This window comes from Hibiscus syriacus, unplaced genomic scaffold (assembly GCF_006381635.1).
Source record: "Hibiscus syriacus cultivar Baekdansim isolate YM2019G1 unplaced genomic scaffold, ASM638163v2 tig00000003_pilon, whole genome shotgun sequence".
NCBI classification, from domain to species: Eukaryota; Viridiplantae; Streptophyta; class Magnoliopsida; order Malvales; family Malvaceae; genus Hibiscus; species Hibiscus syriacus.
In genome coordinates this window covers 1,863,178-1,889,277 of record NW_024061753.1, presented here as the reverse complement: position 1 = coordinate 1,889,277, position 26,100 = coordinate 1,863,178, and the positions used below count along the sequence as shown (strand labels likewise).

The window sequence follows — 26,100 nt, the reverse complement described above, 5'->3', positions numbered from 1 at the left end:
TTTAGGAAGCTAGACCCCCACCACCCTTCCTGTAAAGATTGAAGAAGCATAATGATAAAGTTCAATTCAAGAAGTTCGTGGACATTCTTGATCAGCTCTATATCAATGTATCTCTCTTGGAAGTTATTGAACAGATGTCGATGTATGCCAAATTTATGAAGGAAATCTGTACCAAGAAGAGAAAAGTAGAGACTTACGAGACTATTACCACGACAACATAATTTTGTTCTTCATTGAGTAAGTTACCGCCAAAGTGAAATGATCCGGGTAGCTTCATTATTCCTTGTTATATTGGAGCTAATTTCGTTGGAAAAGCACTATGTGATCTTGGTTTAAGTGTCAACTTAATGTCGAAGTTGATATTCTTGAAGCTTAGCATAGGAAATGCAAGACCCACCTCGGTTATTTTACAACTTGCTGACAGATCCCATGTGAAACCTGAAGGGAGAGTCGAGGATGTCATAGTAAGGGTGGATACGTTTGTGTTTCCAGTCGACTTCTTAATTATGGATTGTGAAGTTGATGACAAGGAACCGATTATTCTGAAAGACCTTTCCTAGCCACTGGACGTATCTTGATAGACTGTGAAAAAGGTAAACTCACCATGAAAGTGGCTGATTAATGTGTGATTTTCAATGTGTTTCGAACTCTCAAGTATATCGATGACACTGAAGAATGTCAAAGAATTTATGAATTGAACTCAGTGATTGAAGAAGAAATTTAACATCTTTGCAAGAACAATTTTATTCAGCTAGCAGAAAAAAAATATTTGGTGGATGATGGAAGCTTAGTGGAGTCTGACAACTTCCCAATTTTGGAGGAGCAAACTAGCTTACTATAAGCTAGATCAGGTATAACTTTTGAACCTCTGAATTTTGATGAATTTAATCCTCATAAGCCTTCATTATTCCATGCACATACTCTACAGCTTAAGACTTTGCTAGGGCATCTTAAACATGTTTATTTGGGTAGCGATAGATATTTACCGGTGATTATTTATGCTAACCTTACTGCTAATCAAGATCAAAGTTTGTTAAGTGTATTGATACAACATAATAAAGCAATTGGTTGTACTATGGATGACTTGAAAGGAATTAGTCCTATGATCTGTATTCACAAGATTCTGCTTGAAGATTGCCACGGTAATTCAATAGAACCACAAAGAAGACTCAACCATGTTATGAAGAAAGTGGTTATGAAAGAAATTCTGAAATGGCTTGATGCTGGAGTGATTTACCCTATCTCAAATAGCTCATGGGTGAGCATTGTACAATGTGTTCTGAAGAAAGGAGGCACAACGATGGTTACTAATGAGGATAATGAGCTATTACCCACTCGCACTGTTACCAAATGAAGGATATGAATGAACTATCGAGAACACAACAAAGCTACAAATAATGACCATTTTCCTCTACCTTTCATCGACCAAATATTGGATCGATTAGCCGACAAAGTATTCTATTGATTTTTTGATGGGTACTCAAGGTACAATCAAATTTCCATCGCACCAGAGGACTAAGAAAACACTACATTTACTTGTCCCTATGGCACTTTTGCCTTTAGGAGGATGCCTTTTGGACTCTGTAATTCCCCAACAAGATTTCAATTATGTATGCAAGCCATATTTTTAGACATGGTTGAGGATTTCCTGGAGATATTCATGGATGACTTTTTTGTATCTGGAGTCGATTTTGAATGATGCCTTGGCAATTTAGAAAAAGTTCTCGGAAAGATGCGAGGAGGCTGATTTAGTCTTGAATTAGGAAAAATGTCACTTCATGGTGACTGAAGGCATTGTGTTAGGCCACAAAATTTCTCACAAGGGAATCGAGGTAGACAAGGCGAAGATTGAAGTGATTGAAAAGTTACCACCACCAACTTTGGTCAAGGGTATAAGAAGTTTTCTTGGACATGCGGGATTCTATAGAAGATTTATCAAAGACTTCTCTAAGATTTCTAAGCCCTTGTGCACATTGCTTCAACAAAATCAAACCTTTGTGTTTGACGAGTTATGCCTCGACACATTCACTGAGCTGAAACAACGATTGATCTCGATACCTATTGTAGTTCATCCCGATTGGACATCACCATTTGAGCTGATGTGTAATGCAAGTGATTATGCCGTATGAGCTGTTTTGGGGCAGCGCCGAGGTAAAATTTTTCATGTTATTTATTAGTGTAGTCGCACATTGAATGAAGAACAATTGAACTACACCACCACTGAGAAATAATTACTTGATGTGGTATTTTCTTTTGATAAATTTAGACTATACCTAATAGGCACTAAAGTTATTGTTCACACTGATCATTCGGCTATAAAATACTTAGTGAACAAAAAAGATGCAAATCCTAGACTTATTAGGTGGATCTTACTTTTGTAAGAATTCAACTTAGAGGTGGTAGATAGGAAAGGAACTGAAAATCAAGTTGCTGATCACTTATCTAGGCTAGAGTACAATTCTGAATGCCATGACACTGTAGATATTCAAGAGGAATTTCCTGATGAGAAACTTTTATATGCCACGGCAATTCCGTAGTATGCTGACCTTGTTAACTTTCTTGTTAGTGGAATATTGCCTTTTGATTTAGACAACCAGGCTAAAAAAAAAGTTCAAGCATGATGCAAAACACTATTTTTGGGATGAGCCATACTTGTTTAAGCATTGTGTCGATTAGCTCATTAGACGATGTGTCCCTAAAAAAGAACAACGTGACATTCTATACCATTGTCATTCAACCCATAGCGGACGCCATTTTGGTGGAGCAAGGACTGATGCTAAGGTCTTGCAATAAGGCTTTTATTGGCCAACTCTGTTTAGAGATGCTCAAGCATTTTACAAAGCTTGTGATCGATGCCAACAGACTGGAAACATCTCCAGACGTCATAAAATGCCACTGCAAAATATTTTGGAAATATAACTGTTTGATGTTCGGGGCATCAATTTCATGGGACCATTCCCATCTTCTGGAGGAAATCTATATATATTGCTTGTTGTGGATTATGTATCAAAATGAGCGTAAGCAATAGCAACATCAAGGAATGACTCTAAAATCATACTCAAGTTTTTGCACAAGTATATTTTTACTCGGTTTGGAGTACCTCGTGATATCATTAGTGATGAAAGAACTCACTTTGGTAACAAGTTGAATGCCAAGGCATTGATGAGATATGGAGTTTGACATAAGATTGCCACGACATATCATCCGTAGACGAATGACCAACCTGAGATATCAAATCGAGAGATCAAGCAGATTTTAGAGAAAGTTAGATGAAGCACTTTGGGAGTATAGAACAGCGTTCAAGACTCTTTTAGGAATGTCACCATTCAAGCTCGTATATGGGAAAGCTTGTCATCTCCCGGTTGAACTAGAACATAAGGCGTATTGGGCCATTAAGAGATTGAATTTTGATACTCAACTAGCTGGGGAGCAGAGGTTACTGGAACTTAATGAAATGGAAGAGTTTAGAGAACAAGCATATGAGAATGCTCGGATATACAAGTAGAAAAACAAGAAGTGACACGACCAAAAACTGATGCCACAACATTTTCATATGGGCCAACAAGTCTTTCTTTATAACTCCACACTCAAACTTTTTCCAGGGAAGCTCAAATCTCGATGGTCAGGACCATTTGAGGTACATTATGTCTATCCCATGGAGCTGTTGACATCAAGAATATAGATGGGACGATCTTCAAAGGCAATGGCCAATGTCTGAAAGCCTATAATGGAGTTCCACCACCACACAATAAGGCAGTTTTGCATCTGCATGATGCTGAAGAGTGCCCAGCAGAGAACCAAATTTTGATGCCACGACATTGAATTTGTAACTGTGCATAAATAAATAAAAAAAATTAAAATTTAATCTTTCATTTTATTTTATTTTATTTTGTAGATAATTTTTGATTTGATTTGTATGGACCACAGTGCTGTAAACCGTGCAATGAGCGGTTACCAAATGGAGAAAATGACAAGCAATTAATTGGGGGAAATATTCTTTTTGATTTGTTTCTTTTTCTTGATTTTATTTCTGATTTTTACTTTTCTCTCTCCACTATTTTGTCCCATTATCATCATTACTTTTGCAGGTTATTTTTACTTCCCCATACACCCATTAACCCCCATCCACTCATTTCTTTTAACCGTCCTATCACCAATTTATCTCTCATTTTTTACTTTTCATTTTTCTCTTTCATTTGTAGCTTTTTCTTTTTCTCTCTCATTTATTTATCTTCTTCCTTCATTTTCCCTATAGCCGAAAATCCTTCAAGCTTTCAAAGCTCTCAAAGTTTATTCTTTTTTCATTTTTCTTGCTTCACAAATATTGGAAAAAAATGGTGCGCACCAGACCAATCGCAACTGAAGCTTCTACTTTGCAGCAGTTCGAGAATGATGAAGCCAATACACTGTTTCAAAATTTCAAGAACAAAAAAATCTTCTTTGAGTTGGGTTTCTTTTTTACCGATGAAGTTGATGGTGGCTTTGGACCGGACGTGATGGACATTGTTACTCTGCACAAATGGAAGAAGTTTGCAAGGCATCCGGGTTCGGTGAATGCTTCACTGGTTAAGGAGTTTTACGCCAATATCTCCAAGCCAAACCAACACTCCATTTTTGTGAGAGGTAAACACATTCGGTTTACACTCTCTGCGGTTAATAGGTATTTTCATTTGCAAGATGTGGAGGACCAACATGCCAAGTTCAAAAATGATGCCGATAGCACGACTTATGATGAGATCTTGGAGGACTTGTGCTTCGCACCACATGGAATGGTCGCCAAGCCAGTCGATATTCAGTCAACTGTGAGCGTTTACAATCGCATGCCAAGTTATGGAACCATTTCCTTAAACACAAGCTCATGCCTACCTCACACAATGCGACGGTATCTGTTGAACTATGTTTCAATATAACAATTTAAGGCAAAATGGTTTTTGGACTTGAACTGAATTTAAAAAATGTATTTGGACTTAATTGAATTTATTCAAAATTTACAAAAATAATTCAAAGTTCTTTTAATTTAAAATTGAGCACAAAAATGTTTTATGAATAGTAATTTACTATTTGAACAGTAAATCATTGTTTGAACAGTATGTAATAGGGGAATAACTAGGGCTAAATTACTACTGTTATTGGGACTTGAAAATCCAAAATCTAAGGACCCTGCTCATGAGCACTCTGCAGGTACTAAACAATCAAATGCGAGGCAAATTGCTCTGCTGTGATGACTCTCTAATACTTTACATGATGACATTCATAATTTCTTTGGTTATGTGAAGCATAGAGATGATGTGGTGGAAACGATGTTCTAAGAGATCCTTCCCCACGTTCAACAGAATTTCCCAGGCTTTCCAGATGAAATTCTGCTTGCATTCAATGTTGAGGCATCTCTGCCAGAGCAAGATGAAGTAGATCCTCCAATTGTTGAACCGACTCCTGATCCGCACCGTTCCAAGACTCCCGAATCACCTGCTGCACCTGTTGAGGAAACACCCAGTCCCATTCCTGCACCCGATCCATCTCTTGCACCATTGTAGTGGCCGACACACTAAAACCTCGGCTGAACTCATCAATATAGCGCGTTATTACTCCAGTTCTTCAGAGTCCAACCCAGCACCACTACGTAAGAGCACCAGACGAGGAGCTTCCAGTAGCTCCAAGGCAACATCACCATGCAAATCATGAGGTACCTCACTTGCATTCATTTGCATTTAGTTTACATTTCATTGCATGGCATATAGTTTTTTTTAGTTTAGTTCTCTTTAAACATTGAGGATAATGCTTCGCTTAAGTTTAGGGGAGGTAGTGTTCTCGATAGAGCATATGCATGATAGCATTAACGTAGTATTATGCCATGACATCAGTAAATAGTAGAACAATTAGATAGAATGTTTTGAGGATACCCGATGATGATGAACTTGTTAGGCTAGAAATTGAATATAAATGACTATTGAGAATGATAGAACTCACTCTAGGGCTTGATGCTTTGTGAATTAATTTTACACGATTTGTATGTTCTCTATACTTAGGAAATTTAGGAAAATTTTATGAAGGAACTCTAGTTAGTTTTGGCATTGAAATTTAGTATTGTGCTTAAAAGATAAATAAAAAAATAACTCCCTTATATATAAGACTGTGAATAAATGCTTAGGCATAGCTGTAAAGGGTCACTCCTCTATGTCGTGGCATTGCCTGGAATTCTCTTTAATAAATGGCAGCCTCACGCATATGAGTGAATGAAAGTAGTCATGGGATGACTCTGCTTAACTAGCTCGGGGTGAAAGGTATGCTCCTTTTCACCTAGAGTGTGAGAGAGTAGGTGTGATGAGCTGACTCTCTTCGTAGCAATATTTGAAAAAAAAGTTCAGTAAAAAGGGAGTAAAATGTGCTTAATGAATGAGTAAATGCCTTGGCAAAAACTAGGGGACTTGATTAGAAATTTTCTAAATTTGCTAAGTATAGTTTGGATACAATCATGCACACACACTACTACAAAAGATCTTGACCTAGTGAAAATTACTTGAATTCTTGATATGTCTAGCATGTTAAAGCCTATTTTTCTGAGGGTTGAAATTCAATTTTTTCCTATTGTCCTATTGTTGAAAATTACCATGACATTATGCTTATGTAATTGCTATTCATTGCTTGAGGACAAGCAATAGCTTAAGTTTAGGGATGTGTTAACTTCCTAAAAAGGCTACTTTTAAGGCCTTTTTCACTTAAGTTATTGTTTGTTTAAAAGCCCATTTTAGTCATTTTAGGATCATGTAGTTGCATATAGTTGCATTTGTGGTGATATTGCTATTTTATCTCTTAAGGGTGTTGTATGAGAGAAAGGTGCAGTTGTTTGTAGGGATGATTATTTGGAAAGTAATGTCGTGGCATCACACGTTTCTGAAGCAGATTGAAATACCTTGGCATTTCTGGCACAGAAAATGACAAAAAGATATTTCTGTACGAGGACAGCTGGCTCTGTACGTGAAATGATGGTTGTAACCGCCTGCTAGGGGACCACTGCCACCTGGAGGATAAAGTTCACGCACAAGGTGTGATTCTAGGGGTATGAGGGGTATTTTGCACCCAACATCATCATCATTACCCTTAGATATTTTTATTATATATTACACCTCATAAGGGAGAGAGGGAGACACGCATATGGTAGAGAAGAGAGGTTTTTGAGCATAATTTTATTTTATTTTTCACCATTTTCCCTTCTTCTTCCTTGAGTGGTGTTCCTCCATTGATAAGCTCCAAGGAGTGGTGAACTAGGCCCGAGAGGAACTAGCGAGCTAAGGTGTTTCGTGGTGGTCGAGGAGACCTCCGGTGGCGCGCGTCGAAGGCTTCTTCTCACTTATCTTTGCTGCTATTTTTCTATTTATTTTTGGGTTATTGGAACGAATATTTTCATGGCTTGTTCTATGGATATTTTGAACCCCACATTGAACTAACCTTATTTGGTGAGGTTGTTTTAATGGCTATTTAAACTTTATTTTAATAGTAGATTTATGTTTATCTTGGGTATTTGCTTGCTTTGCTTATGAATGATTTATCATCTAGGCTTGTAAGAGGCATGAGAGTGTCCATTTATTAGATGAAGGTTAGGTGTTCGAGAGAAACCTAAGCTAAAAATACTTGTATTATTCGAGAGAAACACAAGACAAGATCCTCATAAGCAATGGGCTATAGTGTTTTCATAAGGCTTTGAACCAGCCTAGGAATACTATATCCTAATCCCTTAGTACTCGAGAGAGACTAAGATAGGATTTCAATGACTAAAAAGGGTATTTTTATCAATAGTGTAGGCTGCCACATCAGAGAGTGAGAGCAGATACCATGGCATTCCATTCTGTTAGGTTCATTTGACTTGAGATAGCGGGAGCACTTTTGGCAAACCCTGTCGAGCAAGTAAAGTTTAGATAGATTAAATCTACCTGAGAGATAAGTTTAGCATCCTTAAATCAATCCCTACCATTCATTCCAGTGGAAGCTTGTCGTGTAAGGATTATATACTTATCATTTATTTGTTATTTATTTACTGTTTTTACCATTTTTCATTGTCTTGACATTTCATCATCTTCAATACTAAACATCTTCTCTTGCCACTACATTTCCATTTGCTACACCATCAGACCATCAATCCATATCCACAACATACACATTTCCATTGCCGTGACATTGTATCTATACATAGATAAAGTAGTGCTCTGCTTTGGTTAGACTTTTGTAATTTCAACCAATCCCTATGGATACGATACTCACTCATTACTTTATTACTTGAGTGATTATGTATACTTGCACATTATTTACGTATAATTTTATAGTACTCACAACACGCAACAGTGTATTTCTGGAGTAGGATCAAGTGGTCCTTATTTTGTTGGGGTTCAATCTTATCATTTGTCATAGATTTACAACCTCAATTATTAAAAAGCTTTTAATTAAGATGATATTCAAGGAATTTCAAGATTAATTTTTTCTTATTGTTCATTTCCTAAGAATGAAGCATTTTATTTAAAATGTTCGATCGTCAAGTGACTTACAAACATTTAAATGCAGGAAAAAAACAAGTTCAAACAAGACAATATGCGAGTGCATCAAAAGTTCGTAGTGGATGCAATGGTTTTCCTTGGTTTGCATCAGAATGCCCCATCATTCATCGAATGTCCATGCCCTTGAATCGATTAAATTATGAACCTTGTGCTTCAATTCCCCACCATTCTCAATGATGTGCTTTGATCTTCAAATGGTGATAGCATCACGTCCATAGCTCTCAAACCTTTTTTGGTATGAATGGGTGACTTCAATTTACCTCAAAAGATTATGCGGGTTACTCCCAGGATCATTGATTAATGCACGTTGAGATGCAATGTACGATGTATAGATGCTAATATAAAGACGTAAAGATGCACATGCAAATGCAAAGATACAAAAATGAGAATACAAAATACAAAATGTAAATGCAACAAAGGAATTGATCCCCAAAGTAATTGTCATAAAACAACTTCCAAAGAACACACAATGTCTCAATACACCGCGGTAGATGAAAACTACAAATCACGTCATATTGCTCGACTTCTTCAATTTTGATCGAAAATACAAGGAAAAAATCTTCTTTTATCCTTGGCTTGATGAAAAATTCCAACGCTTTGACTTCTTTTCCAGAAATGCATTTGTTGAGCGACCATATGCGACTGACATCATCCACTGTCTCGTGTTAGCTATCATTGTTGCTTGATGACTTCAAACATATTATTTATTTTCGGCTAGTTGTATCAACATCGTCGTAGCACCCTTGAAAAGCTTATTTTATTGTATCATTTGAGCTTCATATATTACAGCTTGATGTACCTCTTCAACTATTTCTTGGAGCACCCTTTTGGACCCTTGATGCGTTTTTGTATTTCTATCCTACCTCTTCAAGTGACATTGTCGTATTGAAAGTCTTCTAATGCGACTATTAACTCGGGAATCAATATCTTCTATGGCATGACATATATGAAACATGTGTTAATTCCAAGGTAATTATCCTAGAACAACTTTCAAAGAACTCACAATGTCCCAACAAGTCAAAGCAAATAAAATATTCACCCCTTCGTGTGGCGTTATTGTTTCAAAAGCCTTCTAATTTTGATAAATAACTCGGGTATTAACAACATGTTTATGTATAAAATAAAGTAACATGACAAGGAAAATATGTTAGTAAAAATAATAATCAAAGAGAGGAAATGTATGTCAGTGAAATATGAAAAGATTAAATTCAACTGGTAAATGAACCATAAAATACAGTGAATAAAACACATAGAGGAAATTAAAACCCTAACCACATAATTTCTAGTTCACATGAATTTATTCAAAAATAATCTATTGAATAAATTAAATGAGGAAGGTTAGAGTTCATTTTTCCTTTGTGCACACTTATTTGGGTACCTATGGACAGAATTTCAGAATGGTCTTAGATCGAGTGGGTTTCTATAGTTTACTATATGCAAAGTTTTGGTTCTAGGAGTAAAGGTACTCAAATTGTCCTTGTCGATACCCCTTTAGGTGAGCCAGACCCTCCATCCTCACCCATTATAGGCTTAAGCGGATCGAGTTCAATTTAAGAGGGCACATTTCCCTATGCCTGACACGGAGAATAAATTCTATGGAAGATATAGGGCATATGAACCCCGTAAGCTACTTGCTAGGTCTGACACGAAAAATAAATTCTCACGAAGACGCCGCTTTCAATCCCACTTAAAAGGAAAATCTCGGGTATAGAGCTTATGTTATACAATGCACGTGTTGTGTGTGAGGAGAAATTATCAAACCTTTGACAAACAACCACAAAAAATGAACTAAAGTGAATCCAAGACTTTAATATATGCAAATCAATCAAATACACACATTAGTATACAAATATATACAATTAAATAACAATTGAAAGGAATCAAAGGAATTGTAAATTAAATAAAACCGAATTCTCAATTTCTAACTATAGAGACAATATATAATCGATTTAAGGCTTAACCCTCTAAGTCCCCAGCGGAGCCGCCAAGCTGTCGACACCATTTTTCGCCCAGGTGAGGGAAAACCTAGTACGACTTGGGGGTTTTTCTTTGAAAAGGTTTTGAAATGTTTTGGACTCACCATCGACCTTTTGGGTTAGGTAGTTCGAATACTCATAAACCGCCTTTTAAAAAAGTTTTTAAGATAACATCATTTTAAAAGATAAACCAGTCTACGTGTAACTAGAGATTCTTTCTTTTTTGGTAATAAAAAATAGGTTTGGGGATCAATTACGTGTGGCGAATGATAAGCACCCCACAATGCCCAAAATTGGTACCACATCGATTATAAATTGTCTCTAATAGCGGAAATCTAAGAATTCAAATACAAATTTAAGTTACAATCTCATTATTCCAAATTCAACCATACAATGTTTATTGAACGAAAAATTCTAAGGAAGAATAAAATTATTCCAAATATTTTCAATCGAAAAGAAAATAATCCCTAAAATAATTTAGGACGAATATTTCTCTTTCCAATTGAAATAAAAGGAATATAACAATTTCTCCCAAGAATTTGAGATTAAAATAATTTGATTTGACCAGATAAAAAACCAATTAATCCAAATTATATATGATTAGAAAAATAAGGAATGTTCTATTATTTAAAAGTATCGATACCAAATCTCTAATAAAAATTAGACGAAATATCTCAACAAGTTTAAATAAAGGAACATTTCCTTTTCTTTTCATTTTGGTTTAATTTATGCATATTCAATTTTTTTTAGGTTATTCTAGTAGGGTATTTATTTATTTTAAAATATCAAAATAGAACATCTAGTTACTTTAAGACGGTCCTTTCTTAATATTTTAAAAATAAATAAATACTACCTTTAATCCAATTATGAAATCAATTGAGTTATACTTATGAGGCTTTCATATATATTCGAAATATCTAGATCTATATGCACAAACAAATTTACATGAAAAAAACTAAAAATTAAAAATACTAATTAAGAACAAATAAATGGAAATTAAAGCAAAGATAAAAAAGTAAATGCTATTCAATGCTGGAAAAATTTGACTAAATTAACAAGTGCATACTTTAAAGTATAAATATCAAGTTAAACAAACAAACAAAGGAAAATAGATACTAAAATGATCATGACAAAAATTAAAATGCCAAAATATTAAAGCTTAAATAATAGAGGGATGTAAGTAAATTGCAATATATGAAAAGTATTCAAATGTAAATAAATGAAATTAAAGTTCTTAAAATCAAAACAACATAAAATGAAAAAAAAAATAAGTACAAGGACCTAATTGTATAAAATCTAATTACATTGACTAAAATGAAAAGAAAATAAAAGTTAGTAGTTAAATAAGAAATAAACAGTGACCAAGATGCAAAAATTAAAATAACAGTAGCTAAATCATAAACTACCAGTGACTAAAATAAATAAATTGCAAATATCATATCCAAATCTTAATAACATAAGAAGCAGAATTCAATCAATGGCTAAAATGAATAAACATAAAAAACAGTGACTAAATTCGAACATTAATAAAATCCATATGCATATTCGAAATAAATAACAAACTAAATGACCATAATACAAAAGAAGCTAAAATACGGGGAGCTTAAAGATGATTTTACCCTGATAGTTACCAAAATGTAAAACACGCTGAAACTGTGAGGACCTGAACTGTGATTTGACCCTAAAATAATTGAACAAAACAAAAAACACCTAGAAGTTGGGGACCTGGTGCGTGATTTACCCAAAAGTTTTTGTAATTTAAACCCCCATTTTATTTTCCAAAAACACGTGAAACCCAAAAAAAATCTTTATTTTTTCATTCATTTCTCTCAACTCTCTCCCCTTTCTCCTTTATACGACCGACGACCCTCGCCCCAAATCAAGCTTGACCACTGCCCAACGATGGCGTTCCACCTCCTTTCAACCCCGGTAAAGGTTGAACAAACCAAAAAAGCTTTCCTCTTCTTTTATTCTTCGACCAAAAACCCCCAACCCCCTAAAGATGTCGTAACTTGGTGAGGAGTAACCCCGACCACCACCATCAGTGGTCGGGTCCCATTCTAAACGCAAAAGAAACCCAAAAAAATGATTGAACCCTCCTTTAAAGTTTTCACTCACCGACGCTTCAACTCCCAACCTCAGCGACCTAAGCTATGGTGAGGGACTCCGAACGATGCAGGTAAAAGGCTCCCTCTCTCACCTTTATTTCTATTTGGAAAAAAACAAGGATGAAGAAAGTTATTGGAAAATGAAGAACCCAAAAGCAACCTTCTGTGTATTTTTTTACTCAAACTAATCTATTTTTTTATTTGATTCGTTGTTGGTCTTTACATCCCTCATTATTTTGGGTTTGATAGTCTGATTTACAATAATAAAAAACAAACCAAACCCCCTGACAATGTTAATTTTCTTCTTTGTGCAGCAGGGTATGGTGATCAGCTACAACCGGGGCATGGCAGGGCATGGTGGTTGGTGGCAGGAGCGTGGAGCTGGCAGGGCATGGGCAGTTGGTGCAGTGTATGACCCCTTTTTTTTTATTAATTTCTGTAAAAGAATTGGTGCTTACAGGAACCAATTAATAATATCCGAGGCCTCGATAGAAAATTTTGTATTCTCCAAAATTAATTCTGGTTAGGCCCAATACCCCATATAATTGATCCTCTTGGGGTATTAGGCCAAAAAAGGTTTTCAAATTAATCCGTTATCGTTAACCATAACCATTAACCAATCAAAATGTTATAGTTTATAGGTTATACCAAACCATTAAAGTTAAACAATTTCGGTTAACCGAACTACTAAAAATATTGAATAACGGTTATAGTTAATAAATTTTAATAAATGGTTAACCATCAGTTAATCGTTAATAAATTACAATCAATTAATTATATTTTATAGAGAATAGACTTAGAAATAAAATAAAAATAGTTTCTCATGTTTTTTAGTTATCATATTTATCTTATATAGGATCACATTAAATCAAATAGATGGAAGAAATACATGATTTTAAATTGCAAAATATAAACATGCACGTAAGATTTTAAACTGTAAAAAAATGAATATACCTCATAATATATATATAATACATTTATAAACAAATAAATAATATTTTTACAAAATCTATATGTTTCCATCATCGTAAATTTATGAAATTTTGAAAATGTGTTATGTTTGAAAAAATGTAATAGGTTAATCATAAGTTATCTTTTAACCGATTCGTTAATGACGGTTAGCTGTTAGTAGTTAACCATTTCTTAATGTTAGGTTATGATTAACAAAATTTATTATCCATTATAAGTTAACCGATCGTTTAAGCTAAACGGTACAATTAACCAATCATGAACACCCTTAGTTATAACCAATTTGAGTTCATCCACAACTTTACTTCCATTTTATTATTATAAAATTTGTTTGACACACATCTAATCTAAAATTTTGAATCCATTTAGAGTCTTATTTTTTCTTGAGATTCTAGTTTTGTAAGATATGCATGTGTTTTTAAAGGACTTGACTCAAGTTCTTAACGAGTCGAAATGAGTTACTTGATAAAGACTCAAAAAGTTTATGAGTAATTCTAATTAAAACTTTAACTTTAAAAAATTAAATTATTAATAAAATTAATATTCAAATATTGTTTTTTTTCCAGAAAATATAATATAAGGTTATCATATACTTAAGGTTTATGTTTGAATTTGAGTTTGAGCTTGAATCGAACTTGAGTTTGAGATTGTTTCAAGTTTAAGTTTTTTTGAATTCAAGTCTAAGTTTTTTGAATTCAAGTCGAGTTTCAATTTTTTATTTTAAATCGATATTGAAAATTTTAAACACACGAACTTCTAAATCGAGTCAAGCTTCAATTTTTTATTTCAAGTTTTAGTCGAGTTTGACAAATTTAAGTATGTAAAATTTAGAATCGAATCAAGCTCAACTTTAAACTTTTGGGTAAACTACTCGGGTGACCAATCAACTATGGTAAAAAATAATTTTGACCACCGATTTTTCGATTTGATCAATCAGACCACCCAACTATTTAAATGCTTCAATCAAGCCACCCGCTGTTAACATTTAACGAAGGTGATGATGTGGCAGTTAAAATATTTTGGTATAATTACACAATCGATACCTATTATTTATATATCCATTCAATTTGGTCCTATTTTTAATAAATTAAAATAAATTTAACCCTCGAATCAGGAGACGCCATGACACGTGTCATCGTTCAATTGGTGGACTAAATTTATATTAATTTTCTTAATTTAATATATTTATTTTCCTCCAATAAGAGTGCAATACCCAAAAATTTGGCATGTGGCCACATGTAAATTTGAAAGTTTGGTGGCCAAAGTAGAAATTTGGTAAAGTTCAAGGACCATAATGGTAATTTTCCCAAAAAGAATTTTTATTTCATAAATGAATAGTTCATATTGAAGAATAATGTTTTTATGAAATTCAGATTTTGATCCGGAGTTTGTGTAAAAAGCTATGAAGCGATAAAATTCGGTAAAATATTCAGATAACCGGATTGAACCGAAAGTTTACAAAAACTTGAAAGATGATATTATGGGGTTATAAATATTATATTAATATTTTTAATCAGTGGAATTTAATATGGGTCAGTGTAATTAAGTTGATTTTTCATGTTAAAGTGAATAAATTGGAAGGGAAAGGATGGAAATTAATAACTATTATTTTTATATTTATATGATGATATAATAAAGGTAATAAAAGCATGGCAAGGAGGTAAATATCAAGATTCATTAAGGGTAAAAATGATTTTTGGACTAAAATGAATTTTAAATTCATTTTAAATTAGTTTTAAGCCATGTGTAGTAGATTTTTTTGGAGAAAATTCAAGAAAACTTCTTCTTCCTCCTTGTGGTGTCGTAAACTCTATAGCAAAGGTAAGGGAGTTTTCAATTTGATTTTTAAGCCATTTTAGTTGATTTTTGGACTAAATTGTGAAATAGAAAAGTAACATATATTAAATTCTCTTTCATTTGGTGTTAATATTTCATTGTTTCCTTATTTGAAATGTTGAATTGATGATTATGGTGGATGAAGGGGAAGTTAGAATTCATTGAAATAAGATTAGATTATGATGTTAGGAGTGTTGTAGAATCATTTCTAAGCTTATAGGATGATTGAAAACACTCGGAATTCTTTATATAAGATTCGGCTACCTTGGATATTCATGAAGAAATGTTGAATTTGGATTGAATTTGATATGAAAATGATGTAGAAATGATGTTAGGAGCTTGAAATTATGTTTGAATCAAAGTGAAAATTTTGCTAAAACCCTATATATACATTCGACCATGATGAAGTTTATTGGGGAAAAATATAAAAAAAATTATAAGTGTTAGAGTGGATATGAGAATGATTCTACACGCTTTGGAATATGTTTTGGACCATTTTGAAATTTTGTTAGGTTGTAAGGACCTTTTCACAAATTTAGGGAAATTGAAAGATTGAAATACAATTGCCTGAAAGTTGAGGTAATATGTTAAAAAATTAATACTAGAATGATGGAATATGGAATTGGATTGATTTGGAAGGTTGTTAAAGTTTAGGGACTAAAATGCTCAGTGCATGAAAGTTAAGCTTGAAATGGAAATTAGTATAAGTGTGACGTACTAATTTGAAAGTATTGAAAAATTGTTGAATATGGTGATTGATAAGGAATTAAAGTGAATATCAAAGGACTACTATGAATGTTTTTGAAATGTTGGGTTAGATTTAAAGAAAAGTTTATTGGTTATTAAATATGAAATGTTGAAAAGTTAAGTGAATTATTGTGATGAATGATTAATTGAGGAACTTGAAAGGTTAATTTGAAGGAGTTAAAGTTAACTTTGATTGGGTGAAAGAAATTTGCATCGAATAAGTATTGATTTCATTTTTAGAATTGTTATACGAATATGAGCTTATTACGTTAGTTAAAGTACTAATATAAATTTGAAAATTTATATGTAGGTAGTGATTGAAATTGAGACCAAAGCGAATTGAAAGGAAATGACAAAGTTCGAGAGTGAAAGCGATAATAACATTAAGGTACACAAGTGAGACATCAAGTGAGGGCATCTTATTTTATATATGATACGAGAATGGCTTGCGGCTTGCGATAAGCCAACCTCGAATGTTTTTGAATGAAAATGATTTAAATTATTTTATGATATATTTTTATATTGATTTATTTATTAAATGATTTTGGGTATGAATTACACAATACACTTTTATATGGTATTTTATTGCACAATATAATGTTTTTGAATGAAAATGATTTAAATTATTTTATGATATATTTTTATATTGATTTATTTATTAAATGATTTTGGGTATGAATTACACAATACACTTTTATATGGTATTTTATTGCACAATATAAGAATGTTTTAGGTATGAACTGTCCAATATAGAATTTAGTGATGATACATTGATATTTCTCATATGAATGATTTTATATGTGAAATGTCTTGAGAATCAATTAATTATTTACTAAAACTTTTGACATACTATTAGAGTTTATTTTATTACTCGAATCTAATTTTTTTTAAGTCAAATCGAATTTATAAAATTATGAGTCAAATTAATTCAAATCAAGTTTTTTGGATTGAATCGAGTCAAAACGATCAAATTTTTAGTCATTTTACTCACCCCTAACTGCTATTATAATGATGAAATATATGTTTTGATGCAACATCCAAGGCGGTAAAAAGAGAGAGAAATGAGAATCTGGTTCAATGCTCTGTTTGCAAGTCAATGAATGGACTAAATGAAATCCCAGGATTGACCATAATTAACACTTCTCTTAATGACAACAATGGTGAAATACTAACCCCAGTTGATTAGCAGGTTTCATTAAAAATATTAAAATTACAGTTCTCTTCCTTCGAATTATTGTCTACCTTTCTTTCCTACATGCCCAGTCTTCCGCTTGTGACGACTGAAATCCGACACGAAACGAAATGTCTGACCGCAGCCTTCCTCGGCGCATAGGTAAGGACGAGCACCTGTGTGAACCCTAATATGTTCGGTTCGAGCCCATGCCCACTTGAATGACATCTTGCAGCCCTTCCATGGGCATTTAAGAGGCCGATCATCTAGATGAACTCGACGATGCTGAACCAGATATTTGTGTGAGAAGAACTTCTTCCCACACCCTTTGACAGGACAATTGTTTCTTTTGTGCATGAGCATCGCTTGTTTTGAGCCGAAACTCATCGAGCAGCCTTCGATGTCGCACTGGTATTCCGCTTCTTCATTTCTTACTTTTGCAGCGTTGTGACCTGCTTCGTTTTTCGAATTCAAAGCATTCTTCAATTTCTTCTTACTGGATTGCTTCTCTTTCGGTTTTGTTCCCGGCTCTCTCAGAGGCTTTCGGTTTCTTTTCCTTAAGCGTGTGTTTGGTCCACCTTCAGTCTCGTCTTCATCAGATGAATTGCACTGTCTAGCACTTCGCTTAATTCTGGTGTTCCAAGTACGAGGAGTCTCTTGTTTCACTTGCTGAGAGACTACTTGTTTTGTTGACAGACCTTTCGCTCGTTTCACATTCCTAGAGGTTTCTTGTTTTACTTTTCGTGGCGTTGGGGCTTTCCTCTTTCCGCTTCTAAGACTCTTTTTTGATTGATGAGAAGTACCATACAATGAATCATCTGAAACTGCATCTTCCATCTCAAGAATCTTGGTTTGATTACTTCTCGGGGTCCTCCGAGGCTGCCGAAGAGGACTGTTATCTGTAGAATCTGATGAAACTGCATCTTCCCTCTCAATAAACTCAGTTAGCTGATTTCTACGAACCCTCCTATCACTAAATTTGGCTGCTTTGCTACTAAGAACCCTCCGATGCTTCTGTTTAGGACTATTCTCGACGGAATCATCTGAAAACTCATCATCTCTTTCCATGCACTTCATTTGCTTGCCTCTCAGAATCCCCCTAAGCAGATTCTGAGAGTCACCATCCGAATCTTCGTCTGACATTGCATCATCGCTCTCGAGAAGCTTTCTTTGTTTGTCTTTACGCATTATTTTTGAGACTGTGGCATTCCTCTTGGCTGACTTCATTTGCTTGCCTCTTGGGATCCTCCGACGCTGCAAATGAGAAATTTCTTCTTGTTCATCATTGTACACAACCGTTTCTCCGTCTGAAAATTTGGCCAGCCAGCTTCTAGGAACTCTCTTACGCTGCTTAAGAGAACTTTCAACGAGTGAGTCTCCAGAAACTTCATCTTCTTCAATAGAGTTGCAATGCTTGCCTCTGAGATTGCACTGTTGATGCTGATGGGTAGAATCCTCTTTTTCATCCTCCGATTCCGCATCATCTCTTTCAATAAAATTTGCCGCTTTTATCCTCGAGGGATTCCAGTGCTGCAGTAGAGAATCATCCTCAAGCAGATCACATGAAATTGCCTCTTCTTTCTCAACCAGTCTACGGTTCTTGCCTCTAAAAATTACCCGTTGCTGCCTAAGAGAACCTGCATCCAACGAATCATCCGAAACAGCACCCTGCAGCTCAAAGCATTTCACTTTCTTGTTAGCTGCGATCTCCGCCCTCTTTTTTCCCTTCCTATTAACCACCTTTGCTGTTTCGGCTTTCCGAACGTTTTCCGGTTTCCTCTCAACATTTTCATCCGAAGTCGCCCAAGCATGGAAGTTTTGTTCTTGCTCTAGTTCCTCGGGATCCTTTTGTGCTAAAAATGGATGAACCTGATTCGACATCCAGACTTTACCACACCATTTTCCAGCCACTACTTTTCTCGTCCTGCTGGTCCTCCTACCGTACACATTCAACTTTGTTGGTGAGGTAGCAGGAGAATTACGGCCAAACACAGAGTATATAACACAATTGTATGGCATCTGTTTACTGTATAATGTAGAGCGGCTAAGATTGGCACTGTAAAATAGGTTTATACCAAGCTTTACGGCCCAGTCCCCATTCCCAGGTATAGCATCCTCACTATCAAGAGCTGACTGGATCTGTTCTTCGTCATTCTTAGTAGCATCCGCATATAAGATGTCATTCCAGAGATGATCAATTCCAAGTTCTTTAGCCACCAACTTCGCTTCTGCTTCTATTTTGGGATACTCTGCAATGTTTCATACATAATAATTGTAATCGATGTGAAAGAAAAGAATCTAAAACAGTTAATTGCTAAAAATGTTTATTTGGTTTCTGAAAGATGCAAATCATGCACATAATAATAACCAGTAACAGGAGACTTTCCCCAGGCCCGAAACGAAGTTGTTGAAATTCGAAGAAACAAGAGGGACAAGTTGCCTGGTGCATGGTGCCTCACGTTGATTATAAAATAGAGGTGAACCTTCCACAATTCTCTTCCATGTGTATCAATAATCTCGACATAAAAGTGTGGAAAGGTTAAATAGAGGACTTCGTATTTATCACTACCTACTCGACATATTTACTCGCATGCAGTGACAAAAAAAAAAAGTGTTGCACATGATATAGAAACATAAGGAAATGCAGATTAATTCACAAAATGTAGTATCTCCTGATTTCTTTTTGTTTTCTCCCTTTTGGGGAAGGGTGAGGAAGCGGAGTGTAAGCGGATGTCAAAATATCGATTTGCTTATATCGTATGCCAAAATGTACCTGGATGACAAAGGAGAAATACATGCACTCCGCCGATTTGACGAAGCTGCTGTTCAACTTCTACAGCATGCTCGAGACAGAAGACATGCATTTGAGGAGAATCTTCATCTGATCTTCGAACAAATGGAATATCGGCATTCTCCATCGGTACAGCCTTTCTAAACCTCATTTTCTCCGCGCTGTGAGTGGCTGGAGACGGACTTGGATTAGCATGCGACGCTGTGCTTTGATCTCTAAACTTATCCTCCAAACCATTGGATCTTCTTGAAATAAATTTATCGGTTTTAAACTCGACAGAAGGGTCAAATGTTTGAGTGCTCTGATTCATGATGTCAACTCTTCCAGATCCAAATTTGGAAAAGCAATGACCAACATGGAGAGGAGCTTCCTCCTCAGAATCAGCTGTTGGTAATGAGGGATTGCGGCTCTTATTCGCATCAGGAGATAAAGCAGAATCATTACGCTGAATTTTACTTTCTGGGGACACATTTGCAGAGTTTATCTTTGTCGCGTCACGAAAGATGGTAAAATTTGGTTCAGCATGATCTATTTCAGAATCAGATGAATCTCCATATGTAGAAGCTAATAGACCAAGAGCAGAAGTCTCTCCCTGTTTTACAGTATCTTCCATCCCTTGGTTTCTCCAATCTCCCACCCGATACTTGGAGTCAACAGACTGAACAGAGACATCATAAAAAGAATTCGGAGCACGCTTATTCATTTTATCTGTAATGGAAAGGGGAAAAAAGATCATGTTTTTGGCAAACCTGCAGCAAAGGTAGCAGAAAGTTCTTGAATAAAATATGAATTCCAAAGCTCAGATAAGCATGCTGATCAGTATACAAGCATATGGTCAATCCAGATATCATGCAGCATACATAATTTAACTTGAAACAAGGAAACTATTGCATCCTATTCAAATGCAAGTAAACGAGCAACCAAATGACTCAGTCGCCCAAGTCCATTGCCATAAGACTAAACATAAAACCGAGGCATAAATTCCCATTACCTTATTTATCATATCTCTATTACAATTTGGATATAATATCTCGTAGGAAGCCAATGAAATTCAGCCAAATGCCAAGCTAGTCTACATACAATCATTCATCAGACTGCTAATATGCATCATAAAGACAAAGCTATCGTCCCATAAGCACTAGGAATACGTAAACAGAAATGGAGAACATATATTTACTTTGATTAGCATGTAATCATATGAAGGTCAGAGAATAAAAGAAAGTTTCCACAAATAACATACTTGTACAAGGATTTTGCTCGGAAGTGATTGCATCAGCATGGGCAGCATCAAACCCATCGTGATTTACTTTAGAACCAACAGTCCAATCATTAAAAAAGCTACAGTCAGCTGACATGAGGTATCTAATCGCTTGGTCTGTTGGCTGAAGAACGGCAACACAGGCAAAGCACAATATTCCACATGTGACGCATGAAAACAGCCTCTGATCTGGCAACGCATCATCTTGAATGGCACCGTCTTTTTCCATGACCGTGTTCAAGGTCTTTGAGGGCAGTCTATATGAATAGTCATTTCCACTAAAAGAAGAATCCCGGTAACCTTCATATATCGATTCAAGTTTTCCTTTCACTGAATAGAAACCTTTTATTCCATTGATTTCTTCTTTCCAACCTAGCGTATTCGCATTGGAGCCTACATCTTTGGATGATTTGACTATTTCCTTGTAGTTGCATAAACCAAGTGACATCCTCGGGTTTATTCTTAATTGGGATGCAACTCGTGAATCTGAACAAAGAGAAATGTCAGAAGAGCTTTTGGGAAGTGGTACCACTGCAGATCCTTTTCCAAGAATATGTAGTAGTTTATTGTTCTGTATTAAATCCTGCACAAATAATTCTTTAACCAAGTTTTCTCCTTCAGTTTTTTTCTTATCCTTTAGTCGAGAACTCTTTGGTTTAGCACTGATGCTCATAGATATCCTGCAAGGAGAAACCTAAAAAGAATGAGGAAAAGGTGCATAATAAAAGTTATCACTCTCAATTTATTGCAGGTCAGTATTCTACAAGCAACTTTCGGTACAAATTTTGAAATTGCTAATAGATATTCACAGATTTCTTTCCCAATGTCTGAAACTTAACTCCAACAACAAGAAATAAAACTAAAATGAGTATGTTTCTTAGACTCCCCAATATTTTAATATTAAGTTATTCGAACTAGGGTGTGAATGTCGAATATGGGTATGTATCTAACACAGGTATGGTTAGATTTTTCTAAGTTTTTCCATGTATTGGGAGGATATCATATCTCTATATACATGAGTCGGGCACAGGTGTTGGATGCAGGTACTTCAAAAAAAAAAAAAATCCAGGCATAGTGGCCAATGTTGACCACATATACGAACATAGTGGCCAGATAGCAGCGTCAGCGTATTGCTATGAAAAACTAGCATATTCACGACTTAGAGCAACAAAGTAGCAGGATTTTAAAAAATAAAATTAATAACACAGAGTTCCAATCATAACCAAGAGCAAGAGAAGATCAACTAGCCGGTTTCCATATGCATATTAACATGAGTTGCAATAATGTTTAAAGTAAAAGCATCAGAGTTTCAGCTATATTAGATTGAGAAGGCAGAATGCATCAAGAAATGAAGAAACCCAAGCATCAGATAAATCATACTGCATTTACAATAGAAACAAGTCACATACCTAGAACATAATTCAAGTGCGAGATCATAAAGCAACTGGAAATGAGAGACCATTGGAGGGTAATTGATTGAAGCCCTTCGAATCGCAGCATACGTGGCCACTCTCAACCATTCTGGAGTTGCAATATTAGCCGCCTCTCCAAAGTTAAATCCTAACCCAAAAAACATATAAAGGAAATTAGCTCCCTCCTAAAATTGCAACTATAGAAATTCGAAAGATTCTCACCATGACTGAACCCTGAATGATAGGCTCTCGGGAAAGTGACAACAAACTCCCCAGCATTTTGCACTAACCTGATTTCAGAATACCGTTAATGATAGAAAGTTATAGAGAACCATCCTCACCAAGACGTTATGAGAATAGATTCCAGTTTCAAGTATTTCATGGGAACTTCTAAATATATCATCTTTTCTAAGATAAGGGGAAAAGGATTGGGCGCAAATTTAATTTAAAAGAACAAAAACAGAATTCAAATACTTATAGAATGAGATGAAAACAAAACACAAGCCAAAAGATGTGCAGTGTAAGGATCGCAAGTAGTAATTTAGGATTTGAATTGAATCTAAGATTACTTGATAGTGCAAAAGAATATGAGGTAACTTTACCTGCAGCATGGTATCCCGGCTTGAACAAATACTTCAGGAGACATCACTGTGGTCTTCTCACCAAGAGTAGAAAAAGTAACTAACACATGAAAAATAGAAAGTGACATTTGCTCAGTTGGCATATTTGCGAAAAGATACAATATCAGTACCACAAGCGAAGAAACAGAGGAAACACAATTAATTCACCAAACCGACCAAGAGGATTGAACTCCCCTCCATTGAAACACCAGCTAAAAGATAATAAAACCCACTTAAAAAAGCTCCATTGATTGACATTGTTGAAGGAGGAGTCAAATTCGATCATCCAGTTTATTGAATTATTTCTTCGATTTCTCAAACTGGTCAATCTCACCAATGATATCCTATATGGGATACTACTTACATATGCATAGTCCACACAAAGTATTTGTTTCACATGTAGCTAGCAAAGAAACAGAGGAAAAAGAGTTAATAGCACTAAACTCAACAAGAGGATTGAATCCCCTTCATTGACACACAATGAAACTGATAACTAAAACCACTTCAAAACCTCCATTGACACTGTTTGACAAGAAGTCAAATTCGAGCATAGCCTTTTAAGTTAATTCCTTCTTCGTTCAAACTAGTCAATCACACTGATGTTATCCTATAAAGGCTACTGCTTACATATGCAGAGTCAGCAGAACACAAAGTATTTCACACGTAGCTAGCGAAGAAACAGAGGAGAGAGCATTAATTAATAGTTCACTGAACTCACTAAGAGGGTTGAATCACCTCCATTGACACACAAAAGCTCTGTTGACCCATTCAACAAGAAGTCAAATTCGAGCACCTAATATATTAAGTCAATTCCTCATTTTTCTCAGACTAGTTGATCACACCATTGTTATCCTATATGGGCTACTACTTATATATATGCAGAGACAGCTATGAAACAGAGGAAACATGATCAATAGTTCATTAAAACTCACCAAGAGGATTGAACTCCCCTCCATAGCCCTCAACCCTGACGACCTCCTCGAAAGCGACCGCGGCTTCCCTCGGAACACCATACCAAGTCTTCCCAGCGCCCATGTGCAAATAATTCAAGCTATGCAAGTCATGATCCTCAACATGCCAAGCGAACCAACTGAACAGCATTGCGAGGTAGACCATAGGGGAAGTAACCCCGGGAATCTCCTCCTTCATGAACCTTAACAACGATCCCTTTGCCCTCGAAACAGCTCTCATATTCCAAGGCGTTTCCCCCACTGTAACCCCTTCCCCTGCTTCTCTCATATTCAACGGCACAAAAGCCGAACCAGGAATGTCGTTAGCATACTCAACCATGGCGGGTTTATCAACCGTTGCTTTCCAAAAAAGGGTTTCGACTTCTAGAGCAGAAAGGGTGCCCTTTTTGCTGTGTTTCTTCAAGTAACTCCTCTCGAAACTCTTGGCTTTGGCTTCGAATTCTTGGAACGTGTAGTACTCCCCACTCTGCCACACGGATTTCTGAACAGGACGGGGCTTTCTGGGGCAGAACCCGATCTGCTGCTGGCAGGTAGTGAATGTGGCTACTGGTTTCGAATCGGGGCTTGCATTAGCTGCGGCACGAGCCAAAAGGGAACAATTGAGGTTCCTTATTGCAGTCTTTTTAGGATCGGGTGGCACTGGGGGTATGATTTTGCAGATTCCATACTGGGAAGCCTCCTTTTCGATCTTGAAAATGTATGCAATTGGATCTTGAAACTCTGCAAAAGAAGGCATATACTCCGGAGCTAAAGGCATGGATTTCAGCCATGAAAACACCTCTTGACTTTGCTCTGATGAATGAGCCATGGAAATGAAGAGTAGTGAATCTCTGTGTGGGTATGGTTTGGGTAATCATTGACAAAAGTTCATATTACGAAGGCTCACTAGAAAAAAAAAACGAAACAAAACAAAAAGGCTTTCAGATTCTCTCTAAGCTTCCATTTTCTCTCTTTTTTTTTAGTCTGAGAAAAATGGGTTTTCTTTTCTATTTTTCCTCTGTTTTTCCCCCTTTTTTAATGAAGAACAGAGGAAGGGGCAGAGAGGCAAGCAAGGGCAACTGGATGGGATATGACGTGAGGATTTATTCTGGGTTTGGACTTGAGGACTAAAAGTTAAGAAAATGACAGCCATTTTCTTTCATTTACCTTCCGGCCACCATCTCTTTCAAGGTGTATTTGGTTAGGAGAATATGAGATTCTCATGGGAATAGAATTTATATTTTTCGTTTGGTTGGTCGAGAATATCATTTCCGATAATCTTAAATTACCAATAGTAAATTTTTTTAGGTATATTACCCGAAATATCATTATCTCTTTTTCCTTAAGTATTGTTGGATTACTAGCGTTTTAGACTAAAATGCCCTTAATTTTTTTCTTTTAAAAATATTCTTATTATGTCATTAAATAATAAAAATTTTACGAAAGTTAAATTACAAATTTATCTTTAAAATATTTTAGATTTACAAAAAAAAATCTATTATTAAAATTTTATATAAAGTTAATGGTTTAAAATAAAATTTTACCATTTCATTAAACATTTTTATATTTTCAATTTTGTAAAAAAAATTATATAAATTTTATAAATTTAATTTTTTTAAAGAAAATATATAAATATTTTTCAACTTGTTAAAAAAACAAATATATATAATAAGGATAACTTGGTCAAATATACATTCCAATAATCTTTTATTCTTT

At 35.2% G+C, this 26,100-nt stretch overlaps 1 protein-coding gene across 2 annotated transcripts; it reads right to left on the bottom strand.

Annotated features, from left to right (window-relative positions):
• Positions 1 to 17,343: 17,343 nt before the first annotated feature.
• Positions 17,344 to 25,459, bottom strand: LOC120114572 (lysine-specific demethylase REF6-like). 2 transcript variants are annotated; one of them, XM_039135455.1, is made up of 7 exons: positions 24,367 to 25,459; positions 23,417 to 23,495; positions 23,037 to 23,104; positions 22,812 to 22,962; positions 21,385 to 22,082; positions 20,127 to 20,852; positions 17,344 to 19,602 (listed from the first exon to the last, which is right to left on the bottom strand). In XM_039135455.1, exons 1-7 carry the CDS (start codon positions 25,211 to 25,213, stop codon positions 17,414 to 17,416), a joined length of 4,758 nt encoding a protein of 1,585 aa, XP_038991386.1. In that variant the 5' UTR covers positions 25,214 to 25,459; the 3' UTR covers positions 17,344 to 17,413. The 2 variants fall into 2 exon arrangements, with proteins under 2 accessions (XP_038991386.1, XP_038991422.1); XM_039135491.1 differs by lacking the exon at positions 24,367 to 25,459 and adding an exon at positions 23,612 to 23,629.
• Between the last annotated feature and the right edge of the window lie 641 nt (positions 25,460 to 26,100).

What these genes read in the sequence shown, in the direction of transcription:
- LOC120114572 (XM_039135455.1), bottom strand. Translation starts at nt 25,213, where the DNA reads ATGGCTCATTCATCAGAGCAAAGTCAAGAGGTGTTTTCATGGCTGAAA. An exon ending in TCATTCAGGGTTCAGTCATG is followed by an intron (nt 22,963 to 23,036) that starts GTGAGAATCTTT and finishes TTTTTGGGTTAG; the next exon opens with GATTTAACTTTGGAGAGGCG. An exon ending in ATTTCTCCTTTGTCATCCAG is followed by an intron (nt 19,603 to 20,126) that starts GTACATTTTGGC and finishes GAAACATTGCAG; the next exon opens with AGTATCCCAAAATAGAAGCA.